Source organism: Pelodiscus sinensis, chromosome 32 (assembly GCF_049634645.1).
Source record: "Pelodiscus sinensis isolate JC-2024 chromosome 32, ASM4963464v1, whole genome shotgun sequence".
NCBI classification, from domain to species: Eukaryota; Metazoa; Chordata; order Testudines; family Trionychidae; genus Pelodiscus; species Pelodiscus sinensis.
The window spans coordinates 10,199,936-10,226,575 of NC_134742.1; the positions used below are offsets into that span (position 1 = coordinate 10,199,936).

Here is a 26,640-nt window from a genome sequence, read left to right on the forward strand (position 1 = left end):
TTGGGAGCAGAGCTGCAGTCCCAGAGGGGTGGAGAAGCAGTCCAGGGAGTTGGTGGCAGAGAGGGGAGTTGGAGCAGTGGAACAAGGATTGGGAAAGGCGGGGAGGGGGACCTCAGCACAGGGGGAGACCCCCCCAGCCAAGGCCAGACCGAGAAGGGGGAGGCACCAGGGCTGGGATGGGTGAGGGACAGGCTGGGAACAGGCCAGAGATGTTGTTTCTGCTTCCCCGGATTCCACCGCCTCACGAGGGGCTGAGCATTTTCCTTCTCCGGTTTCCCCTTATGTCTCCACGAGCTGCTGTGTTCAGACCTGGCGCTGACTGTGAATCCGAGCTCTGGGCAGTGGGCAGGGACAGTCACTGCCTGGGATCGTGGCACTAGGACCCAGCAGCGCGGGGGGAAGCGATCGCAGGGGTCGCTCAATCCCCGGCCGCAGGAAGCGACTCGCCGCCGCTGCTCGCGGGGACTCTGGGGCCAGGCTCCGGGCCGGATCCCCGAGCCCCGGCGGGGGCTGCTGCGGGGCCCCGGAGCCCGGGCTGCAGCCGGGAGGGGGAATCTCCGGCCGGGCCAGTCCCGCTGCTCCCTCCCCAGGAGCCTCTCCCCGGGCAGCGCCCCCAGCCCGGCCCGGCCCAGCCCCTGCCCCAGGGCGGGCAGCGCTTGGGGGGCAGGTAAGAGAGACCCCCCCCCAGTCCGTGCGGCTGGGACGGAGGCTGCTGCTCAGAGCGATCTACTGCCCCGCCCCGCCCGCAGCCTCCCCCTCCTCCCCCCATGGGCACAAGAACAGCCCTGGGGAGGGCTCCAGGCATCGCTAGCTGGGGTGCAGCGCTTCGGGGAGTCTGGGTGCGTAGGCAGCCGCTCTGCTGTCTCATCTGCCCTCGGAGGGGGCGGGGGCCCACAATCATCTCACCGCCAGATCCCAGACCCCTCGGCCCGTGAGTAACCCCCTGGGGAAACTGAGGCACGGGCCGTGTCAGAGAAACACGAAGAACGTTCCGCTTCATCACACGCCTCTGAGAGCGGCCCCTGGGGGGGGGGGCACTTTGTGCAGTGGCTGGGAACCAGCCCCCGGCTCTGCCAGCATCAGAGCCTACTGGTGATGGAGAGACCTGGGGGGAAAACTGGAAAAGCGGCTCTGCCCAAAGGGCCGTTTTAGGGACTGGCGGACGAATTGGTCCCAGGTGGGGAGGGTTTCCCAGTGTGTCTGTGAGTCTCAGAGCTGCTGCCCCGGGCAGGGACCCGGCCTGGTTCGAAGCCGCGCCAGGGTCTGATGTGCCCAAGGAGAGCCAAGGCCCATGTCCATGGGACACTCACCATGGCTACCCTGGAAAGAGAGGATGATGAAAAGGGGCAGGAGAGGGACTGGAAGGGGCAGCAGGAGGACGGAGGCTCCCAGCTCCCATGCCCGGCTCCATCCCTGCAGCCCCTGGGCAGCCTGCGGGAACCCCGGGAGGAGGTGAGAGAGGAAAAGCCACCAAGCACTACCCTACTGGGCTGGGGGAGAGGGCACTAGCGCGGGTGACACAACACTGGGGGGCCAGAGCCCAAAATGGCTCCTTCAATTCGGCTCTTTCCCCAGCGCGGGGCTCAGAGATGCTGCTGCGGGGGGTTCACAAGGGCTCGGTGTTGCTCACTGTGTTTCTTCCCAGCACGGCCAAGCCAGAGAGACCCAGCGCGTGTCTGCAGGGGCAGGGCCTGGAGAACTCGGGGGGCGACAGAGACTCAGGCTCCTTCTGACACCTCCCCCATCGCCCCTCTCGCCCGACCCGCCGAGGAGACACGTCGAGAGTTCGCTCCAGAGCGCCCGTCTGCCAGGGGCCGGGGCCGGTCAATGGCCGGGATGGAGCCCGCTCAGGTAGGGGGTTCAGGGAGCTGCTGGGCGGGGAAGGGAGGAGACAGGGTGGGAAAATGGCCCAGACTCCCAATGCTGTGACCTGAGCCCCCAGCCAGAGGTTGCTGGGAAACACAAAGGGAAGCTGCCGGGATTCCTGTCCCTGCCTGTGGCTCAGAGCTCGGCTTCCGCCTCAGCCTCTGGCTAGCAGGTGTGTGGCCAGGGAGAAGGCCCTGCCCTCTGTCTGCTGAGGGGGAGGGGGAGGGGGATCTCTCTGCACATCCCCTGAAGCCTCTTGCCTGCTGGAAACAGGCTGGGGATGGGATTCTACTTCTCCCGCCCTCTCAGAGTTATTTTTCCCCGTAACGACTGGGATTGTGGCTGGGGCCGCAGGCAGTGGGTGAGGGACTCTTGTTGTTGCAGATGCGGGTGACCTTCGAGGAGGTGGCTGTGTATTTCACCCCGGGGCAGGGGGCGCTGCTGGGCCCCGCTCAGAGAGCCCTCTACAGGGACGTCATGCAGGAGAACTACGAGGCGGTGACCTCGCTGGGTAAGGGCGTCCTGGCCCCTCGGGGATTAGGAGCCGTGGGGTCTGCGTGTCCGACACGGGTCAGGTTCTTCCGCGGTGGGTTAGGTTGGAGGGGAATGGGTTCCATGGGCACAGCTGCCCTGTGAGAGACGTGTGTGTCTTGGCACTCTCTCCGATGGGTCGGGTGTCAAACATTAAAGGACATTCTAAGCCCTTCTCCCTGCCTCCAGCTTTCAAAGGAACAGAAGTCTTTCATTTCCGTGTCTCTATTGACAGCCATTCACACTCCCAAGCTGTGGGGAGGGTTCTTGGGTTTGCAGGTTTAGAAATAGGCAGGGGTGTAACTGCAGAGCTGTGAGTGTCAGCAAGGGCCCCAGACTGCCCCGATCCTGGGAACCCTGAGAAAGCAGGTAAAAATTCTCCTTCATTCCCTACATGTCTGCCTCTCTCAAGGGGGCTCATTGACCATGGATGGCACATTCCCCAGCAGAGCCCGGGGACAGGTTCCACTCACGGAATGTCCCTTGGGGCAGACGCTCTCCCCACCCTCCCTGCGCCCTGATCTGCTCTGATTTCACCCTCTGCGCAGGGTTTCCAAGTCCCAAACCTGAGCTGATCGCCCGGCTGGAACGAGGGGAAGAGCCCTGGGTGCCCGACCTCCAGGCCGGGGAGGAAAGAGAGATCCTGAGAGGCTCCCGCACAGGTGAGGACTGACACAGTGACCATCTGACAAATGAATGAAAAAGTTCAGGATTCCAAACATGAGGGATCAGTAATTGCCCTTGGTTCTTCCTTCTCTCACGCAGGGCAGGGTATAGTCAGCTGATATTGCTCAAAGTTTTCCACCAGGCCTGTTACTTGCTGGAGTTTCCTTCCCATGTTTCCTTTCCTGTGAGTGGGTGTGTGGGAAGTGGAGGGACAATCCAATCATTCAATCTATGCAACTCCAGTGCGGTGGGTTCTCCTTGGATGCTGTTCCTCTTTCTCCCCAGCTCAGTAACTCCTGCCCAGATTGTGTTTCTCCCAGCAGGTGATGAGAGTGCGAATGAGAAACAGGAGGAGAATCAACAGGAAGATCATGGGGTATATGAACCTGAGGGAGTCTTTGTGGGAAGAGCTGAAGAGAATGTTTCCCAGTGCTTGGAACAGGGAGAAGCCTGGGGGAATTGGCTCAGGTCGGAGAGGCTGCTGGGAAACCGCCAAAGTGAGCCTATGGCTGAGTCTATTAAATGTGGGGAAGGACACAAGCATCCCGCAGCCCAGCAGACAAACCCCAAAGAAGAGAAGCATCATGAATGTCTCGGTTATGGGAAAAGATTCATTCTGAGACCACAGTTGGTTATTAATCAGACAATGAGTACTGGAGAGAAACCATTTCAGTGCTTGGACTGTGGGGAAAGCTTCGGTGACCGTTCAGATCTTAGTAACAATGGAAGAAGTTACATGGTACAGAAACCGTATCAATGCCTGGAGGGCAAGAACTGTTTGGATTGGAAGTCAGCACATGAGAGAAGCCACTCACGCGAGAGACCCCACAAGTGCTTAGACTGTGGGAAATGTTTCATACAGAGGTCACACTTGGTTTCACATCAGGCCATCCACACAGGAGAGAGACCCCATAAATGCTTAGACTGTGGAAAAAGTTTTATACGGAAGTCTGACCTTGTTAACCATCAGGCCGTCCACACAGGAGAGAGACCCCATAAATGCCTTCACTGTGGGAAAACTTTCAAATGGAGGTCAGCCTTTGTTTCACATCAGGCAATTCACACAGGAGATAGACCCCATCAGTGTTTAGCGTGTGGAAAAAAGTTCTTATGGAGGTCAGCCCTTCTTTCGCATCAGAAAATCCACACAGGCGAGAGACCCCACAAGTGCTTAGACTGTGGTAAAAGTTTCAAAGGGAAGTCAGACCTTTTTTCACATCAGAGAATCCACAAAGGAGAGAGACCCCATCAGTGCTCAGACTGTGGAAAAAATTTTATATACAGGTCTGAGCTTGTTAAACACCAGGCAATCCACACAGGAGACAGACCCCATAAGTGTTCAGTCTGTGGGAAAAGGTTCATACGGAGGTCAGCCCTTGTCTTACATCAGGCAGTTCACACTGGGGAGAAACCCCATAAGTGCTTAAAATGCAGAAAAAGTTTCATACGGAAGTCAGACCTTGTTAACCATCAGGCAGTCCACACAGGGGAGAGACCCCATAAGTGCTCAGTCTGTGGGAAAAGGTTCATAGGCAGGCCACACCTTGCTTCACATCAGGTAGTCCACACAGGGGATAGAATCCATAAATGTTTAGACTGTGGAAAAAGCTTTATAAGAAGCTCTGATCTCATTAAACATCAGGCCGTCCACACAGGAGAGAGACCTCATAAGTGCTTAGAGTGTGGGAAAAGTTTCAAATGGAGATCAGCCCTTTTTTCACATCAGGTCATACACACAGGGGAGAGACCTCATCAGTGCTCTGACTGTGGAAAAAGTTTTATACGGAGGTCTGATCTTGTTAGCCATAAGGCTGTCCACACTGGAGAGAGACCCCATACGTGCTTAGTTTGTGGGAAAAGTTTCAAATGGAGGTCAGGCCTTTTTTCCCATGAGAAAATCCACACAGGAGAGAGGCCCCATCAGTGCGTAGATTGTGGGAAAAGTTTCATATGGAGGTCTAAACTTGTTAAACATCAGGCCGTCCACACAGGAGAGAGACCCCATAAGTGTTTTGACAGTGGAAAGAGTTTCATATGGAGCTCGAGTTTCTTAAACATCAAGGAGAGCACACAGTAGAGATTCCCCATGTGTGCCTGGACTTTGAGTAATATTTCATGGAGAGGTCAGGCCTTCTTCAGCTCCAGTCAATTTTCACTGCAGCGGGACCCCGTCAGTGTTTCTGTTGCCAACGTGACACACAGAGATCATGTTATCAAACATGGAAGAATTCAAACAAGGATCTTAACTTCTGTGACACATGGTCAAAGCGCGTTATGAAACTTCCAAGCTAATTAACCCCGATTATCCTTTAGAAACATGTTAGAGCAGTGTGTATTGGAAGCCACTGAATGTTTGCTAGATTAGAACTTTGAAATGTAAATTTGTATTGCTAAAAAATTGGAGGAAGATAGTAGTGCTGTTGATTAATGACATTTAAGTCACATGATCCACTTGAAAAATTAATCACCATTATAGAAATTGAACTCAGTGAATCGCATTGTTCCATAATAGAACAGCAATTGAAATGTATTAAATGTTTTGGGGTGTTTTCCTTTATTTTCAAATACATGGATTGCTGTTATTGCAAAGAATCGAAAATGCACAGTGCTCACGTCATAATATTTTATTGCACTGGAAACATAAGCAAAAGAAATAGTACTTTTCTATTTACCTCACACATACGGTAGTGTAATCTCTGTCTCACAGCAGTATAACTGTAAGATGTAGATTATTTTTGTTATATACCCTCAGGCTGCTCCTCCAGGTGTTTGTGTCCTTCATGTCATGATTACTTTGGCTACTTGAGGGATATCTCAAAATTCTTTATGAAGACTGAATACTTGGGGATATTTCTTCTCAACTCTAGTAGTGAGATAGTGCCTAAGGCTATGTCTACACTGTGGGATTTTTCCTGGACCAAATGGCGGAAAAGCCTCTTCCGGAAAAGCAATGGGAAAAAGCTACGCAAATTGCAGAGCACCATTTGTATTCCTTTTTCCAATAAAAACCTGTAGGCTGCATCTAGACTGGCAAACTTGTCAGCTGTCTACACTGGCCGCTTGAATTTGCGCAAGAACACTGACGATCTAATGTAAGATTGTCAGTGTTCTTGCGCAATACTATGATGCTCCCACTCGGGAAAAAGCCCTCTTGCGCAAATGCTTTTGCGCAAGAGGGCCAGTGTAGACAAGTAAAAACTGTTTTGCGCAAAAAAGCCCCGATGGTGGAAATGGCGATCGGGGCTTTCTTGCGCAAAACCGCGTCCTAGATTGGCACGGACGCTTTTCCACAAAAAGTGCTTTTGCGCAAAAGCGTCTGTGCCAATCTAGATGCTCTTTTCCACAAATGCTTTTAACGGAAAATCTTTTCCGTTAAAAGCATATGCGGAAAATCATGGCAGTCTAGACGCAGCCATAGTGTAAACCTGTAAGAGTGATGTTCTTCTCAGTGTTGGGCTTTGTGCCTGCAACCTTGTGTAAGCTGGGGATTTCAAACCAAAAGGCGCTGCCTCTCTGGCCTTAGTTTATGTCTTTTCCAAAGGGCAGAGCTACCTCCAACAGCTTCATAGACTCACAGACTTTAAGGTCAGAAGGGACCATTATGATCATCCAGTCTGACCCCCTGCACAGTGCAGGCCACAGAATCTCACCCACTCCTCTTAGAATAATCCTCTTACCTATAGCTCAGATATTGAAGCCTTCAAATACTTTGAAAGCCCCAAGATGCAGAGAATCCTCCAGCTGTGATCTGCGCCCCATGCTACAGAGGAAGGCGAAAAACCTCCAGGGCCTCAGCCAATCTACCCTGGAGGAAAATTCCTTCCTGACCCCAAATATGGCGATCAGCTAAACCCTGAGCATGTGGGCAAGACTCACCAGCCAGATACCCAGAATGTTCTCTATAGTAACTCCTATCATCCCTGCATTGACCTATTTCCCACTGATAATGAATGGTCAATTAGTTACCAAGATCATGTTATCTCATCAAACCATCCCCTTATCATAGAATCATAGAACTGGAAGAGACCCCAGAAGGTCATCAAGTCCAGCCCCCTGCTCTAGGCAGGACCCATCCCAACTAAATCAACCCAGCCAGGGCTTTGTCAAGCTGAGACTTAAACACCTCTAGGGATGGAGACTCCACTGTTTGGAGAAGCTGCATCAATGCTGAAGTTTTGAAAAGTAGAAGGAAATGTTACTGGACACCAAATGGACTCGAGCCCTTATTTGTAAAAACATAGCAAATTATAGGAATTTATAGGGAGGAAGAAAATAATTCACTCAATCTTCCTATTTAAAAAAAAATTTACTAAAAAAAAATTAAACAGAAAATTGTAAGAATCCTTTTCCTAAGAAATCCAAAATAAAAATAAATCTGCACCTCCTAGGCTGTCTGACTGCTCTGGGCTCAGTGTTTTAGCTGGTCCCTAAGCACTGCTCTCTCCTGACCTTCTTGGGCTGCGTCTAGACTGGCAAGTTTTTCCGCAAAAGCAGCTGCTTTTGCGGAAAAACTTGCCAGCTGTCTACACTGTCCGCTTGAATTTCTGCAAGAACACTGACGATCTCATGTAAGATTGTCAGTGTTCTTGCGGAAATGCTATGCTGCTCCCGTTCGGGCAAAAGCCCTCTGGCGCAAATGCTTTTGAGCAAGAGGGCCAGTGTAGACAACACGGTATTGTTTTGCGCAAAAAAGCCCTGATCGCGAAAATGGCAATCGGGGCTTTCTTGTGCAAAACCGCGTCTAGATTGGCACGGACGCTTTTCCACGAGAAGAGCTTTTGCGGAAAAGCGTCCATGCCAATCTAGACTCTCTTTTCCACAAATGCGTTTAATGGAAAAACTTTTCCGTTAAAAGCATTTGCGGAAAATCATGCCAGTCTAGACGTAGCCTTGGTGTCTCAGAGTCAGCCGGGGATGTGGCTGCAGCCTGCCCTGGCTCTGAAGGTCTGGAGAGCCAACCAGCAGCCAGGATGCAGAGAGGCTGCGGCACCCCTGACCAGCAAGGCCCTGCCTGCAGCTGAGCCACTAACCCAGCAGAGGACTTGCCTGCCCAATGGTTGGGTATCCCAGGCTGGGAGACTCTAGGGGAGCATGGGTGGGGCAAATGAAGCAATTTGGGAAAGCAAGGCCTCCCCCTGCCTAGGATACTCCCCACCCATGCATTAGCTGTGACCCCTCCCCCTCAGTGAGGTGATAGGTTTTCCTAGAACTTTATTGGTTTCTGATATTTTAGCAGCTGCTGTTTAATTAATGTCAAGTATTAGAGGAGGTAGCCATGTTAGTCTGAATCTGCAGAAGCGACGAGGATCTTATAGACTAACAGATTTATTGGAGCACCTCCACATCAGAAGTGGGCCTCATCCTCCCTGGCTGAATTGACCTCGTTATCTCCAGCCTTACTTGTGATTGCTACGCTTTTCTTATGCCTGTATATTTAGACCTGCCTCTGGAATGTCCACGACATGCCTCTGACAAAGTGGGGCTTTGCCCACAAAAGCGAATGCGCCAATAAATCTGTTAGGCCGTGTCTACACTGGCACGATCGTGCGCAAAAGCGGCCGCTCTTGTGCAAAAACTTGCTGCCTGTCTACACTGGCCGCGTGTTCGTGTGCAAGTAAACTGACGTTCTAATGTCTGAAATCCGGGCTTCTTGCGCCAGGACTCTGACGCTCCCGCTCAGGAATAAGCCCTTTTGCGCAACTGTTCTTGCACAAGAGGCCAGTGTAGACAGGCAACATGAATTTCTTGTGCAAGAAAGCCCTATGGTTAAAATGGGGGGGCGGGGGGGGGGAGGAAGGAAGGTAAGTGTCTGTGAATTGATGATATTAGAGGTGGGGAGAGTGGGATGTCTGTGAGCTAATGGTATTAGAGGTGATAATTGGGGAAGCTATCTTGGTAATGGGTAAGATAGTTTGAGTGTTTGTTGAGTCCTTTTTGGAAAGTGTCGAATTTTAACATGAATGACAGTTCAGAGGATTCCCTTTCAAGGATCCCCACCCCCGCATCCCCCTCCTGTTGTGAAATGTGATTTGTCCTTTTCATATGTGTTCATTTTTTTAATTGTATCCTTTGGTATATATGGTTGTGACTATTTTCTTCCACTATTTGATCTGAGGAAGTGGGTCTGGCCCAGGAAAGCTCATCACCTAATAAACCATCTTGTTAGTCTTTAAAGTGCTACATTGTCCTGCATTTTGCTTCAGCTACCCCAGACTAACACGGCTACATTTCTATCACTCTTCTGTAAAAGCACCTGCCAATGTAGACGCTCTCTTCTGGAAGAGTTCTTGCACAAGAAGCTGCCAGTGTAGACGTAGCCTTAGTCTACAAGATGCCACAGGACTCCTCGTCGCTTTTGTTTAATTAATGGCACTTGTTCCGAACTGGAGATTATGCAGGGGGCAGAGAAAAAGTTCCCCAGAGTGGAGATACTCTAGCCCCTGTTTTGATTTAGGGGATCCCCTCAGGACTCAGCCCTGTGGGGGTGACAAGGACTTTGCCACATAGGAGAGAGCTGGAGGAGAGGCAGGCCCTGGGTGAGGGGAGGGAGAGGGAGGAGTCAGATCCCTCTGCAAGCCAGTTCCACCGGGCTAGTGCATGAGCCAGGAAAGTTCCCCACAAAAGCAGGATGATTCTCCCACTTGCCCGGGGACATGTTGGTTTGTCCTAAAGGGAATTAAAAATTTAAGGAAGAAATGTCAGAGCGGCCCCCGGCGGGAGGTGCTGGCCGCAAATAGTTTGAAACTGACGCCCCCGAGCTGGCTGCTCCCGAGGGGTCTGTGAGCGGGGCAGAGCCAGGCCCAGGGGCGCAGCGCAGCGCGGATGGCGGGTGTCTCGCTAGGACCCAGCAGCAGCAGGCGCGGGGGGAGCGATCGCTGGCTCCGGCCCGGCCGCAGGAAGCGACTCGCCGCCGCTGCTCGCGGGGACTCTGGGGCCAGGCTCCGGGCCGGATCCCCGAGCCCCGGCGGGGGCTGCTGCGGGGCCCCGGAGCCCGGGCTGCAGCCGGGAGGGGGAATCTCCGGCCGGGCCAGTCCCGCTGCTCCCTCCCCAGGAGCCTCTCCCCGGGCAGCGCCCCCAGCCCGGCCCGGCCCAGCCCCTGCCCCAGGGCGGGCAGCGCTTGGGGGGCAGGTAAGAGAGACCCCCCGGGAGCGGCGCCCCGGTGCCCCCGGGCTGCAGGGGGAGGGGTTGGCCCCGGGCTGGGCGGGGCAGCTGCAGTGGTTGTAAAAATAGGGTTGTAGAGGGGTTTTCCCTTTCCCAGGCTCTTAGCTCCCATTTCCCTCCAGGCCCGGTGCATGGCAGGGCCGCGCGCCCCGCCTGTGTCAGATGTTCCTGAGCCATAGAATTGCCCCCCCCCCCCCGTTAGTGTTTGAAACAATCCGGATCTCCGCTCATGTGTCTGCATAACCCCCCCCCCCCCCCATCTCCTGCGCGCTTCACCCACGTGTCTGAACCCCTGGCCCTGGTCCCTTTGCTTCCCGTCCTCATCCCCTGTGTGGAATTTCACACCTTTCCCAGGAGTTACCTGTCAAAATGTGATTCTTGTGACTCTCTGCTTCAACTTCATTGAGGTTTGAGGGAGGATCCTCGTGTCATGGAATTAATATGCCAATGGCAAATAATCATGGAAAATATGAATAGTTGCTACTAGCTTCCAACCACATCTGGCAGGGGGCCTAGGGTAGCTTTCCTGTTTCTAGTGTCATGGCCTCACCAGGGCTACGTCTAGACTGGCAGGATTTTCCCGAAATGCTTGTAACGGAAAAGTTTTCCGTTAAAAGCATTTTCGGAAAAGAGCGTCTAGATTGGCACGGACGCTTTTCCGCAAAAGCGCTTTTCCGGAAAAGCGTCTGTGGCCAATCTAGACGCATTTTTGTGCAAAAAAGCCCCGATTGCCATTTTCACGATCGGGGCTTTTTTGCGCAAAACAAATCTTAGCTGTCTACTCTGGCCCTTTTGCGCAAAACTTTTGCACAAAAGGGACTTTTGCCCGACCGGGAGCAGCATAGTATTTCCGCAAAAAGCACTGATTTCTTACCGTAGGAAGTCAGTGCTTTTGCGGAAATTCAAGCGGCCAGTGTAGACAGCTGGCCAGTTTTTCCGGAAAAGCAGCTGATTTTCCGGAAAAACTAGCCAGTCTAGACACAGCCCAGGGGTATGGATCCATTGCTGCAAATGCTCACGGAGTAACAGAAACAATTGTTTTTTGAAATATGAGTCGGGACTAATTGCAAGGTTCAATAATCGAACGCCAACTGAAATGTGTTACGTATTTTTGGAGAGATTTTTCTGCCTTTTCAAATCTGTTGATTTTTATTTCAAGACGTATGTAAAGGAATGGCGTTCTGTTATTGTCTAACCGCACAATTGCATGATGAATTGAGAATGAATCGCAGTGCAGTTTTTTTTCCAGCCCTGGTTGTAATTTGAGTTCCGTGCTGACTGAGTTCATGGGCTTGTCTCAAAAAGCCTTCGTTTTCCTTTGACCCACCAAAAGGGACTGTCGTCTTAGGGGATCCAGGATCCATAACTACAACACTTGCAAGTTACAGAATTGTGCAGTGCCATTGGGCACTTCTGGGAACATGCAATTCCCCACTGCCGCTTGCAACTGAAAGCTGATAACAATTTATTTCTGTACGTAAAACTCCGCCCTGCACACACTGAAGTGCCCACCTTACGTTTCTGTATTGCATGTATCCGTGTTGATTTTTCTACCACATTGTTTATACCACTCATTGCCTACCGTAAGTTCCCAGCATTTTGTGCGTGTTGTGATGCATTTTGTGGATGGTTTTCGGCCCTCAGCACTGCCCAGACCGTGGCAGGCACCTCCCCTCAGCCCTCAAAGCCGAGCGGAGCGGGCGACCCAACACTTCGGCAGCCACTCAAAGGGGCCCTGGGGAATAGAAATGGTCAGGAGCCCTGGGTCCTTTTGAATTGCCAGATCCAAGGGTAACTGCTCCCTTTGCCTCCCCTGTCGGGATGTCTTTTCCTGCCACTTTCCAAGCGCCTGGGAATCATGGCTTCCACTGGTAGCTGCCCCTTTCCCAAAGCAAGCTGGCTGGGGCTTGAGGACCAGCATCCAGCAACATAGAAGCAAGCTGTTTGCGGGTCAGTTTGTTTGTGTGAAGCAGCAGCACCAGGTCGGGGTGGAGTGGAATAGGATTTGCACCTCACTTCTCTTCCTTAGATGAGGAAGCCTGCGAAACAACTGGTGGGACTGCTGGACAATTGAGATGCCAAAGGAGCACTCAAACGTGATAAGCTCGTAGCGGAGAAACTAAAAACTTTCTTTGCTTTGGTCTTCAAGGCTGAGGATGTGAGGGAGAGTCCCATCCCTGCGCCATTCCTTTTAGGTGATAAATCTGAGGAATTGCCCCCAGATTGAGGCGTCTGTAGAGGAGATTTTGGAACAAATTGCTAAACGAAACAGTAACGAGTCATCGGGACCAGCTGGCATTCACCCAGGAGTTCTGAAGGAACTCAAATGTGAAATTGTGGAGCTACTAACTGTGGTTTGTAGCCTGTCCTTTAAATCAGCTTCCGTACCTACTGATGGGAAGATAGCTCATGTGACACGAATCTTGAAAAATGGCTCTAGAGGTGATCCTGGCAATGACAGACCAGTAAGTCTAATGTCAGTACCAGGCAAATTAGTTGAAACCGTAGTAAAGAATAAAATTGCCAGATACATAGTTACTATAGAGTTACTATAGAGAACTTTCTGGGTGTCTGGCTGGTGAGTCTTGCCCACATGCTCAGGGTTTAGCTGATCTCCATATTTGGGGTCGGGAAGGAATTTTCCTCCAGGGTAGATTGGCAGAGGCCTTGGAGGTTTTTCGCCTTCCTCTGTAGCATGGGGCACAGATCACAGCTGGAGGACTCTCTGCATCTTGGGGCCTTCTAAGTATTTGAAGGCTTCAATATCTGAGATATAGGTGAGAGGATTATTCTAAGAGGGGTGGGTGAGATTCTGTGGCCTGCACTGTGCAGGGGGTCAAACTAGATGATCATAATGGTCCCTTCTGACCTTAAAGTCTGTGAGTCTGTGTGTGATAGCTGAATATAATTTGTTGGGGGAAAGTCAACATTGATTCTGTAAAGGGAAATCATGCCTTACTAATCTACTAGAGCTCTTTGAGGGGGTTAGCAAGCATGTGGAAAGGGGGATCCTGTGGTTATAATGTATTTAGATTTCCAAAAAGCCTTTGACAGGGTCCCTCACCAAACGCTCCTAAGTAAAGTTAGTTGTCCTGGGATAAGAGGGAAGGTCCTCTCACGGACTGATAACTGGTTAAAAGACAGAAAACAAAGGGTAGGAATAAATTGTCAGTTTTCAGAGTGGAGAGAGGTAACTAGTTTCCTCCAGGGGTCCGCACTGTGACCAATCCTGGTCAACTTATTTATAAATGATTTGGAGAAAGGAGTAAACAGTGAGGGGGCAAAATTTGCAGATGATACTAAACTGCTCAAGATAGTTAAGACCAAAGCAGACTGGGAAGAGCTTCAAAAGCATCTCACACAAGTACGTGATGGGGCAACATTTGACAAATGAACTTTGGCAAATGAACTTTAATGTTGATAAATGCAAAGGGATGCACATTGGAAAAAATAATCCCAACTATTCATATAGAATGATGGGGACTAAATTAGCCTAATGAGATCAAAGGCCCATTGCAAAGGGGCAGTCATTGGTTCTCCCAGGGAAAGGGAGGAGGATGAAAAGGAGCAAGGCAGAGACTGGAAAGGGTCAGCTCCCAGCCCTCCCCGGCTCCGTCCCTGCAGCCCCTGGGCAGCCTGACTCTGCGGGAACCCTGGGAGGAGCTGAGAGAGGAAAAGCCACTTGCTGCCTCTGCGAAAGCACCGCCCTGCTTTGAGGAAGGGAGAAAACCAAAGGAGGTGGATCTACACTGGAAACACTCCAAAGTGGCTCTTTTGATTCTGCTCTTTTTCTAGCATTCAGCTCTGAGAGGCTGTTACTGGGAGCATGTAAAAGTTCCCCCTCGTGCGTTCTGTTCTGCTGGGAGATGCTTAGGTGGTACAAAGCTAACTGCGGTTTTTTTCCCCATCCTGGCTGAATCCAAAGTGTCTGCAGGGGACCTGGGGGGACTCGGGGTGCTACAGGGACTCAAGCCCCTTCTGACACCTCCCCGCTCCCCCCTCTTGTCCGACAGGCCAAGGAGACACGTCGAGAGTTCACTCCTGAGCACCCGTCTGCCAGGAGCCAGGGCCAGGCAATGGCCGGGATGGAGCCCGCTCAGGTAGGGGGTTTCAGGGAGCTGCTGGGCGGGGGAAGGTAGAGGCTGGGAGGAGAGTGTGTGATAAACCTAATGATTATCTGAGCAGGCCTATTAGTGGAGAGTGGGGAAGGGACAGGAGAGAGGCGTTCCCCTATTTCCCAAAAAGGACATAAACCCCCTGGGTGGGACTGGAAATATTTTTCAGGCTCCCTGTGCCAGAGCCTGATCCCACTGGGCAGAGGCTACTGTGAAATACAAAGGGAAGATGTCGGGATTCTTGTCCCCGGCTCAGAGCTCTGCTTCCCGTAGCAGCCAGTGGCTGGCAATTGTGTGGGAATGAGGCGTCCCTGCCCAGCTACTCTCGTCCTCCTGGAGCTTCTGAGATGTTTGTTTGTTTCTTCCTTTTCTGTCTGATGTGTGGGATGGTGGCTGGGGCCGCAGGCAGTGGGTGAGGGACTCTTGTTGTTGCAGATGCGGGTGACCTTCGAGGAGGTGGCTGTGTATTTCACCCAGGGGCAGGGGGCGCTGCTGGGCCCCGCTCAGAGAGCCCTCTACAGGGACGTCATGCAGGAGAACTACGAGGCGGTGACCTCGCTGGGTAAGGGCGTCCTGGCCCCTCGGGGATTAGGAGCCGTGGGGTCTGCGCGTCCGACACGGGTCAGGTTCTTCCCTGCTCAGGTGGCCTGGACAGGAATGGGTTCCATGGGCACAGCTGCCGGGGGAGAGCGACTTGCATCTCCGCACCCTGTGCAGTGAGACCAGGGTGTCAAAGCCTAATGGATGTGCTAGCTCATCCCCATCCCTGCAGCTTTCAAGGGGGAGGAGACACATATTCTCCTGTCTGTGTTGTTTCTCATTTGCAACCAGAATCTCTATTCATCACTCTCCTTGGGACTAGCTCCAGTCGTGGGGAAGTCTGCACAGGGAGCAGGGTTTTAACTCTTAAGCTGTACATGCATCAACAAAGCCACGAGAGTGCATGGATCCTGGGAACTCCTAGTGAGGATGTAACAGTTCCTCTCACCTCCCTACACGTCTGCCTCTCCCCAGGGGGCTCAGTGACCATGTTCCCGTCCTCTTGGGTTGCACATTCCCCAGCAGAGCCCGGGGACAGGTTCCACTCACGGAATGTCCCTTGGGACAGACGCTCTCCCCACCCTCCCTGCACCCTGATCTGTTCTGATTTCACCCCCTGTGCAGGGTTTCCTGTTCCCAAACCTGAGCTGATCGCCCGGCTGGAACGAGGGGAAGAGCCCTGGGTGCCCGACCTCCAGGCCGGGGAGGAAAGAGAGATCCTGAGAGGCACCCGCACAGGTGAGGACTCACACAGAAACCAGGTGTTAGATGAAGGAAAAAGTTGAGAATCCCAAAAATGTGGTGTGGGTAAGTGTCTTGGGTTCTGCCTCCTCTCCTGCGGGGCAAGACTGCAGTCAGCAGATATTGCTCTCCGTTTTCCACTCATCCCCTTAGCAGCATGAGTTTTCTTCCCCGCTTTCCTTCCCTGTGAGTGTTTGCATGGGAAGTGGAGGCAGAATCGAGTCGCTTAGTCTGTGCAACTTCAGTGTGTTGAGTTTTCCCTCTTTCTCTTGCACACTGTGACAGCTCTTGGAATTCTCTCTCTCTTTCTCCTGGCAGGTGATGAGAGAATGCGTGCGGAACTGGGGGAAAATATTCCTAAGGAAGATCCTGGGCAAGTGGAATCACAGGACACCTTTGTGGGAAGAACTGAATGGCATTTTTCCCAGTGCATGGAACAGGGAGAAGCCTGGGGAGATTGGCACAGGTCGGAGAGGCTGCTGGGAAAACACCCACGAAAGAAAGAGGATGAATCTGTTCCACGTGCGGAAGAAGATGAGGTTCCCACAGCCCAGAACATAAATCCAAAAAAAGAGAAACACTACTACTGCCTCCACTGTGGGAAAGGCTTCATTCTGAGATCCCGCCTTGTGAAACACCAGAGAATCCATGCTGGAGAGAAACCCCTTCAATGCTTGGCCGCTGGGGGAAGCATCAATATTTGTTCAGAATCGACTAACCCTGCGAGAAGCTACTCGAGAAAGAAACCCTATCAATGCCTTGAATGCGGGAAATGTTTGAATTGGAAGTCAGCCCTAATGGCACATCAGAAAAACCACAAAGGAGAAAGACCCCATAAGTGCTTAGACTGTGGAAAAAGTTTCCTATGGCAGTCACGCCTTGTTCTACACCAGGCAGTCCACACAGTTGAGAGACCCTATAATTGCTTGGAGTGCGGAAAAAGTTTCAAAACCAGATCGGCTCATATTTTACATCAGAGGATCCACACAGCGCCGAGACCCCATAAATGCTTAGATTGTGGGAAAAAATTTATGCAGAGGTCAGATCTTTTTAAACATCAGGCCATCCACACAGGAGAGAGACTCTGTAAGTGCTTTCACTGTGGGAAAAGTTTCGCACGGAGGTCGGACCTTGTTAAACATCAGAGAATCCATACAGAAGAAAGGCCCCATAGTTGCTTGGGCTGTGGGAAAAGTTTCAAACGGAGAGCAGATCTTGTTAATCATCAAACAGTCCACACAGGAGAAAGACCCCATACGTGCTCCCACTGTGGAAAAAATTTCACACGCAGATCAGTCCTCATTAAACATCAGGCAATTCACACAGGCGATACACCCCACACGTGCTTGGACTGTGGAAAAAGGTTTTTTTGGAAGTCAGAGCTTGTTAAACATCTGAGAAGCCACACAGGAGAGAGACCCCATAAGTGCTTGGACTGTGGGAAAACATTCACAGAGAAATCGAACCTCATTAAGCATCAGCGAATCCACACAGGAGAGAGACCCCATAGATGTTTAGACTGTGGGAAAAGTTTCATACAAAGGTCAGACCTTGTTAGACATCAAACGATCCACACAGGAGAAAGACCCCATAAGTGCTTACACTGTGGAAAAGATTTCACATGCAGACCATACCTTATTAAACATCAGGCAACTCACACAGGAGACACACCCCATATGTGCTTGGACTGTGGAAAAAGTTTTTTTTGGAAGTCAGACCTCATTAAACACTTGAGACTCCACACAGGAGAGAGACCCCACACTTGTTTGGTCTGCGGGAAAAGTTTCAAGTGGAAGTCAGCCCTTGTTTCACATGAGAGAATCCACACAGGGGAGAGACCCCATCAGTGCTTAGACTGTGGAAAAAATTTCACACGTAGATCATACCTTATTAAACATCAGGCAACTCACACAGGAGATGCACCCCACAAATGCTTGGACTGTGGAAAAAGGTTTTTTTGGCAGTCAGACCTCATTAGACATCGGAGAGTCCACACAGGAGAGAGATCTCACAAGTGTTTAGACTGTGGGAAATGTTTTAAATGGAGATCAGCCCTTGTTCGACATCAGACAATCCACAGTAGAGAGATACCCCATAAATGCTTACAGTGTGGAAAAAAATTCACATGCAAGTCAAATTTCATAAAACATTGGGCAATCCACACAAGAGGGAGTCCCCATAAGTGCTTGGTCTGTGGAAAAAGTTTTAAAAATAGATCAGCCCTTGTTTTACATCAGAGGAGCCACACAGGACAGAGACCCTATAAGTGCTTAGACTGTGGGAAAAGTTTCATTCAGAGGTTGGATCTGCTTAAGCATCAGGCCATCCACACAGGAGAGAGATCTCACAGATGCTTGGACTGCGGGAAAAGTTTCAGACAGAGGTCAGATCTTGTTACTCATCAGACTATCCACACAGGAGATAAACCCCATAAGTGCTTACACTGTGGAAAAAAATTCACACGCCTGTCAAACCTCATTAAACATCAGGCAGTTCACACAGGAGTTATGCCCCATAATTGCTTGGACTGTGGAAGAAGGTTTGTTTGGAAGTCGGACCTCATTAAACATCTGAGACTCCACATAGGAGAGAAACCCCATAAGTGTGTGTTCTGTGGCAAAACATTCACAGAGAAATCAAACCTCATTAAACATTGGCGAATCCACACAGGAGAGAGATCCTATAGTTGCACGGATTGTGGGAAAAGTTTCATACGGAGATCAGACCTTCTTAGACATCAGACAATCCACACAGGAGAGAAACCCCATAAATGCGTATACTGTGGGAAAAATTTCACACGCAGGTCAAACTTCATTAAACATCAGGCAATCCACACAGGAGAGAGACCCCATAAGTGCTTAGACTGTGGAAATACTTTTATATGGAAGTCAGACCTCGTTAAACATCTGAGAATCCACACAGGAGAGAGACCCCATGAGCACTTGGGCAGTGGGAAAACTTTCACAGAGAAATCAAACCTTATTAAGCATCAAAGAATCCACACAAGCGAGAGGCCCCATAAATGCTTAGACTGTGGGAAAAGTTTCATACGGCAGTCAGATGTTGTTAGACATCAGAGAATCCATACTGGAGAGAGACCCCATAAGTGCTTGGCCTGTGGGAAAAGTTTCACATGCAAATCTCACCTCTATAAACATGGGAGAATCCACACAGGAGAGAGACCTCATAAATGCTTGGACTGTGAAAAAAGTTTTATATGGAAGTCAGCCCTTACTTTGCATCAGAGAATCCATACAAGAGAGAGATCCCAAATGTGACTGCACTGTGGGAAAAGTTTCATACAGAGATCACACCTCCTTAAACATGGGAGTAGTCACACATCTAAACTTCTGTGACTCAGAGACAAGAAAGTGGTAAGCAACTTGCAGGCAAATTAGCTCAGATTCTACAGTTAGAGACATGTTGGATAAAGTTGTAAATGGCAGTTGGGGCATTGCTAGGTCAGATAATCTTGAGCTGAGAAATATAAACTTGTATTGTTAAAGAATTTGAAGAAGATGGTATCTCTAGTTGTCTGTGTTTTCCTGTCATAGAATGAGAGGACTGGAACGGACCTTGAGACATCATCCAAGCACTATCTTGTATAGCAGGGCTACGCAGCTTTGGAAGCCCCAAGGGCCACAGTGATATTCACAGCACATACTGAGGGCCACAACTTAAAAGTAATTGCATATACATGCAAATATATATGCAAATAGCTTCTTTCATAAAATGCTCTGCTACTCCCAGCACCTCCTCCTGGGAGAGGCGGGGAGGGCTAGAAACACCAACACCCTGTACCTGTTTGTTCCAGCTGGCCTGTCTGCTTGCATCTTTCAATGTTCACCTCACCTGGGAGATGCCTCGCCATTCTGAAGCATGTTCCCAGTGGAGACCGTGTTCAAAGGAAACAGCACTACGGGATACAAACAAGCGGGCTGCGTGTTGAGTAGCCTGTTGTAGACCATCCCTGACAGATGTTTTTCTAACCTGCCCTACAAAAACTCCAATGACGGAGATTCCACAACCTCCCTAGGCAATTTATGCCTGTGCTTAATCACCCTGATAGGTACTTTTTGCTAATGTCCAACCTAAACCTCCCTTGCTGCAATTTAAGCCCATGGCTTCTTATCCTGTCCTCAGAGGTTAAGAAGAACATTTATTTTCCCCCCTCCTCCTTATAACAACCTTTTATGTACTTGAAAACTGCTATTATGCCTGTCTCAGTCTTCTCTTTTCCAGACTATAAAAACCCAATTATTTCAGCCTTTCTTCATAGGTGATTTTTAGACCTTTAATCAATTTTGTTACACTTCTCTGGATTTTCTCCAGTTTGTCCACATCGCTCCTGAAACATAGCACCCAAATCTGCACACAGTACTCCAGCTGAAGCCTAATCTATGCCAGTTCTTTCTTGAAGCACTCCTGCTAGTACAACCCAGAATGATGTTGGGTTTTTTTCTGAAACCAGTCTCTCACTGTTGATTCATATTCTGCTTGTGGTCCACTATGATCCCAGATCCTTTTCCACAATATTGCTTCCTAGCCAGTCACTTCCCATTTGGCATATGCGAAATTGATCGTTCCTCCCTAAGTGGAGCACTTTGCATTTGTCCTTATTAAACTTCATCCTCGTTACCTCAGACCATTTCTGCAGATTGACCAGACCATTCTAAATGATAATCCAAAGTACTCGCCATCCCGCTCAGCTTGGTATCATCCGCGAACTTTATAAATATACTGTCCATACCATCGTCTAAATCAGTGGTTCTCAGTCGTGGACCATAGGGCTCTCCAGGGCCACGCCCTACCTCTAGGGGGCCACATGGAAAAAACGGAACATTAAGTAAATTATGTACCTTTTTTTCCAACTCACAGCGGCTATGAGGGGGGCCACAGAGGTAAACGAGGCTCAGAAGGAGGTGATGAGCAAAAAAAGGTTGAGAAACACTGGTCTAAATCATTGATGAAAATAGTCAACAGAGCAGGCCCCAAAACTGAGCCCTGCAGAACCCTACTTGTTATGCCCTTCCAGCATGACTGTAAGTCATTGATAACTACTCTCTGGGCATAGTTATCCAGCCAGTTATGCTCCCACCTTATAGTAGCCCCATCTAGGTTGTATTTCCCTAGTTTGTTAATGAGAGGATCATACAACACTTTATCAAATGGTTTACTAAATTCTAGGTATACCACACCTACAGATTCTCCCTTATGCTTGAGGCGTGTTATCCTATCAGAAAAAGCCATCAGATAGGTTTGACATTCGTTCTTTACAAATCCATGTTGGCTGTCACCTATCACATCTTCCAGATGTTTATAGATGAATGCCTTAATTATTTTCTACATTATCTTTCTTAGTATAGACGTTAAGCTGTGACTGGTCTGTAGTTTCCTGGGTTTTCCTTATTTCTCTTTTTATAGACAGGCACTATATTTGCCTTTTTCCAGCTTTCTGGAATCTCTCCTGACTTCCATGACTTTTTCAAAGATAATAGCTAATGGCTCAGATAGCTCCTCAGTTAGCTCCCTGGGTATTCTAGGATACATTTCATGAAGCCCTGGGGACTTGAAAATATTTAACTTGTCTAAATAATTTTTAACTTGTTCTTTTCTATTTTTACTTCTGAACCTACATCCTTTTTGTTGAAGCAAAAGCCTCACTCAGTTTACGCAGCTAAACAGACAGTTTTATTGGCCAATAAAAGCAAAGTGAGCCAAATGTGGTCCCAGTAGAGCCGGGCCCAGTGAGGCTGGCTAATACAACCAATCCTAGTGTCTTTATATCCTTGACCAAACAGCCTGACGTCAGGGCATCCAATTACAGAAGTCATCAATTAAGCTAGGAAAAATAAAGCCTTGTCAACAAGATGGTGGACAGGTACAAGGGAGTACCTCTCCTGTCTAAACCAGCCCAAGAAACACATTCCAATAGCACATCTGTCTTGGCCTGGCACATGGGGTGATAGAAAGTTCATTCTAGTCTACGTGCAAAGGCAAAAAAGCTGAAATGGTTTCTGTTATACAAGATGGCTTCTAGCTAAACATAAAATGGTTTCTACATTTTCTTCAGCATTCACTACTATAGGCATCCCATCACCACCCACCTTCTTGGTGAAATCCGACATGAAGAAGTCATTAAGACTCTTGAATTTCCACATGTTCTGATTTGGGTTTTTCCTCTCCATTGAGTAATGGTCTTAACTTGTCCTTGGTCCTCCTCTTGCTTCTGATGTATTTTTAGAATGTTTTCTTATTACTCTTCATGTCTGTAGCTAGTTTGAGCTCGTTTTTGGTTTTGCCCCGAGATAGTTTTGTTATTTGTAGTCATCCTTTGTAATTTGACCACCTTGCTACTTTTTGTAGGACTCCTTTTTTATTTTTAGATTACTCAAGTTCTCCTGGATAAGGCAGGGTGGCTTCTTTCCATACTTTTTATGTTTCCTATACAGGGGAATAGTTTCCTCTTGTTCCCTTAATAATGTCTGTTTGAAAAACTACTGACCGTCTTCAGTTGTTTTTCCTCTTAGCCTTGCGTCCCCTGGAGTCTTTACCTACCAGCTCCCTGAGTTTGCTAAAGTCTGCCTTCTTGAAATCTATTATCTTTATTTCGCTGTTCTCCCTCTTACCATTCTTTAGAATCATTAACTCTGTTCCTTTCATGATCACTTTCACCCATGCTGCCTTCCACTTTCAAATTCTCTACCGGCTCCTCTCTGTTTGTTAAATCGAATCTAGAGCAGCCTCCCCTCAGTAGCGTACTCCACCTTCTGGAATAAAGAATTGTCTCCAACACATTCCAAGAACGTGTTGGAGAATCTGTGCCCTGCTGTGTTAGTTTCCCAACAGATGTCTGGATGAAGTCCCCCATCATTCATAAGTCCTGTACTTTTGGATGATTTTTGTTAGTTATTCAAAAAAAGCCACATCTGCCTCCTCTTCTTGGTTAGGTGGCCTGTAGTAGACACCTACCATGACATCCCCCCAAGAGTGGCGTGAGGCCGGCTGCGGCAGCTGGCACCGCAGGCGGAAGGTGAGATTGGCTCCTCTGCCTGCATGGCCGTCAATGGCCATGATGTCATCATTGGGTGCCCAGGCCGGCGGCACCCTAGGCAACTGCCTAGGCTCACAGGCCGCCCCTGCACCCCCCTTGAATTTTATACCCCTTTTATCCTTACCCAGCTTTCGTTTTCACTGCGAGTTCTTCTGGCAGAAAATATGCTAACGAGAGACTCATTAGCATAAGTCACAATCTCATTAGCATATTCGCTGCTGTTTAGCAGAAAATATGCTAATGAGATCGTGACTTATGCTAATGAGTCCCTCGTTAGCATATTTTCTGCCGGAAGAACTCTCAGTGAAGATGAAGCCCCAGAGACTTTCAACAAGTCCTGTCTCCTATTTCCATCTTAACCTTAGACCAAATGTATACATTTTTAATACATAAGACAGAATCTACTCTGATTTTTAAGTTGATGAAACACAAGGCTTATCTCCACTAAACCGCAGATCCATGCTGCAGCTATCTATTTAGTGTGTCTGCTTAGACGTGATAGATCAATCTCAGAGTGCCATCAATGCTGGTATTCCTTACAGCCTGCAAGACACCATAGTAAAGACGCTGACTTCAGCTATGGTATTTGAGTAGCTGAAGTGACGTAGATTAGTTCAATGGTGGGGATAAGTGTAGACTAGGTGACCGTGTGAAACCAGGAACACTTTGCCTTTTTTTACAGAGCTGTGTTACATTTGCTCAGCGAGTGAATCCTAAACACTCATTTAAAATACACACAACCCAATCACTTTGTTATACTTCCCTTTGTCTTTTCAGTGCTGTCATTTGTTCTGCAGTTCTGCTTGCTCTGTGTTGCTTTATTTTTTATTTTTTTTACTGTTTTCTATGTGTGAAGTATTACATTGAGTTGATGTCCCTTAGAAATTGCACAAGCCTGTGCGAATGCCTTTTAATCTCCTTCCAGCATCAGAAAATATTGTACAGACGACCCTCGCACTTCCAACCTATGACAGTTCTCCAGGAACCAATTAAGTCAAGTTGTCATAAGTCAAACCCTTATTTCCCATAGGCGCAATGATATAAATGGGGGTTCTGTTCCTGGCCCGCTTTGCCTCCTGGGAGTTGTAGTCCTCAGTACACCGGGTCCAAAGCCAGTGGCGTGGCACAAGCTGCGCCCAGAGCTGGCTGGGACTACAGGCGACTGGCTGACCCTGTGGCTTGCTGTGTAGGTGGGCTTCAGAGGGTGGGCTGGAGTAGAGCGTTCCTAAATGGGGGGGGAGGTCATACATTGGGGGTCTCCTGTATTAACGTTCATGATGAGAGCGTGACTATTTCTAGTTGACTCGTGGATTTGTTTAGCATCTTAAAATTGAGCTCTGTGTGCAGATGATATGCATGCAACAGAGAGATTTGTGAAGTGCAAATCTTCACAGCATGCTAGTGTTTTGGCAAATGCTTCATTTTTTGAGGGAAGCTTTCCCTTAAGATGTAATAGTCTATTTATGGTAGGAGGTGCAGTTTATTAAATTGGACCTTGGGTGCATATTTTTATGCTTTTACTTAAAGACCATTTCTTTCTTCCTATAGCTGATTTGAGTATATAACACTTTGGCATGTTTTATAGCTTGAGGTCTTAGAAAAGCTGATAAAATTTACTCCAAAGACTGTTTATTTTATTTGATTTCATATTCAATATCTTAAACAGAGTACCTTGTTAATTACGCCTTGTTTTAATATTCCTCTTCCATGTCTAGGCACTATTAAAAAATATGTCTTGAGGCATTTTGTTTGTACTGGTGGCGCATAGCCACACATTATCTCAATATTGGTGTACATACCAAAATTCAGTCCGCACAAGGATGGAAAAAATTACAGGGAACGCTGGTCATTGTGTTTATTTACTAGTATTTTGAATTCTTCCTGCTTCTTTCCCATACATCTCACATTAGTAGAGACAGACCTCTAAGATACTGATTTGATTTTGCCCCCCAGATTTGTATTGTCTCTCCTTGATACCTGCTATTTCAGCCCATGCTCCCTCCCCCTCAATTTCTGACCAGTCTCCTTGGTCTGGGGTGGGCCTTTGGATGATGGGGTTGGGGCACAGGAAGATGCTCCAGATATGGGACGAAGGGGTTTGGCATGTGGGATGGGGGCTTGTGGTAGGAGATTGGGGTTTGGTCTCAACAGGACCTAGGGGGAGGGAGGGGTTCAGGGCAGGGGGTTGGGTGTGGAACACTTACCTGGAGCAGCGCCTGTTGGAGGTAGGGGGACAGGTAACTGCATAGCCTGTGCGGCCCTGCTGAAGGAACCGTGTGCTGCAGCTCCCATTGGCTGCAATTCCTGGCCAATGGGAGCTGCAGGGGTGGAGCTGTAACAATATGGCTTTTCTGTAGCTGTGTTAGAAGGCCCGTGCTAGTCCTGAACCAAAGCCGCCTTCTGTAGCCAGACTGAAGAGTAGCAGCCATTACTGTAAGGCCTGGAGTCACATACTCACAGTTCCATCTAAATTGTATTACAAAGTGTCACACCAGGCTGTGAGGAGGGACTTTGCTCTGATAGCTCCCCCACTGTCATCAGATAAAGAAACAGATCTCAAGCTGGGTAAAACTATCTGGCAAGAAAGTGCTTATCAATAGAGGATGTTGTGGAATCCTCATTCTATGAGCATTGTCACTACACGTTCCTATTGTTTGACTGTGTGATCTCTGTCTGGTGTGTAACTCTTTCTGTCTGCAGTATAATTAATTTTGCTAGGTGTAAATCAATTATGATGGTGGGATATGATTGGTTAGGTAATTTTGTTATGATTGGTTAGTAAAATTATACTAAAATAATTGGTTCAGGTAGAGCTAAGCAAGACTCGGGTTTCATTATATAAACTGGGGTTCAAGAAGGAAAAGAGGAAGATCATCAGGAGTAATAGAAGGAAGAAAAGGCTGGAAGAGGACCTGGAGGAGGGTGAAGACCTGGAAAAGAAGAACTTCCCTCTGAGAGACAACCTAAGACCAGAGAGACTGATATTGCCTGGCCAACAGGGGAAGTCTGCCTGCCTGTATCAGGGTTGGTGAGCATGACACTGTGAGCTTAGCACGTGCATTCTGCTTGTTTGAGAATTGTCAATAAATAGAGGATAAGGACTTTACTGTGTGAGGCTCTTTCAAGTGGCTAAAGATCCTGCCAACCTGCGGGTTGTTACACCCCGAGCCCTAGGAATTGGGTAAGGGTGGGTGTGTAAATTCACAGGGCTGCACTTTGAGCCCTAAGAACTGGGTAAAGGTGTGTGTCCCTACAGCCGTGGTCACCAACCAGTAGATCGCGATCTACCGGTAGATCTCAGAGGCTCTAAGAGTAGCTCTTGAGCCCTCTCTGAACTGCGCGCCTGCGCAGTACATTTACATTAGATTTCCTCATTTGAGGAGCAGCTACTCACCGAGCAACAGCACAGGTGAGTAGCTGCGAGGAATGGTGGGAATTTTTTTTTTTAAGTAGCAGTATAAGGATTGGGGATAGCAAGTGATGGAGAGGAGGAGAATAGAGAGGGAGGGGCTTCAAGGAAGGGGCGGGGCGGTAGATCTTGGCTTGGTCTGTCATTTAAAAAGTGATCTTGAGTGTAAAAAGGTTGGAGACCACTGCCCAACAGTGTGGAAGAGAGAGAGAAATTTGTGCGGGTAACAGAGCTTCCTGGCTCCAGGGAGTGGGAGGGATGGCTGCACTCACCTGCCAAGATAAGGAAGCCCCACCCAGAAACCCCCTCCTACACCTACCCTCTTGCCTGAATCCATAACCCCTTTCCTGGAACTGGAACCCTTCCTTTTGGGGCCCACCCTGCAGCCCCACAAAATCTAATAGCCCTGAACCTCGAGAAGAGGCCATCCGGCCCTGTTTGAGACTCACAACGGAGAAAGAGGACAGGAGCCCAATGTCCAGGCCTCAGTGTGAGCTGGAGTGGGCAGGAGATGCTAAGGAGAGAGCAAGCTAGAGAGTGATGCATTGAGCAGCTGG

At 49.1% G+C, this 26,640-nt stretch overlaps 2 protein-coding genes across 2 annotated transcripts; both read left to right on the forward strand.

Moving 5' to 3' along the window:
• Nucleotides 1-661: 661 nt before the first annotated feature.
• Nucleotides 662-5,662, forward strand: LOC102457952 (uncharacterized). Its single transcript, XM_075913898.1, is given in 5 exon segments — nt 662-1,851; nt 2,251-2,377; nt 2,946-3,059; nt 3,384-5,105; nt 5,108-5,662. Coding segments are annotated over 5 exon segments (2,334 nt in total). The 5' UTR covers nt 662-1,545; the 3' UTR covers nt 5,173-5,662.
• On the forward strand, nt 1,751-25,778 carry LOC102457527 (uncharacterized). The gene is given in 5 exon segments (XM_075913863.1): nt 1,751-1,851; nt 14,775-14,901; nt 15,504-15,617; nt 15,939-18,808; nt 18,810-25,778. Coding segments are annotated over 5 exon segments (3,324 nt in total). The 5' UTR covers nt 1,751-1,827; the 3' UTR covers nt 18,999-25,778.
• The last annotated feature ends 862 nt before the right edge of the window (nt 25,779-26,640 follow it).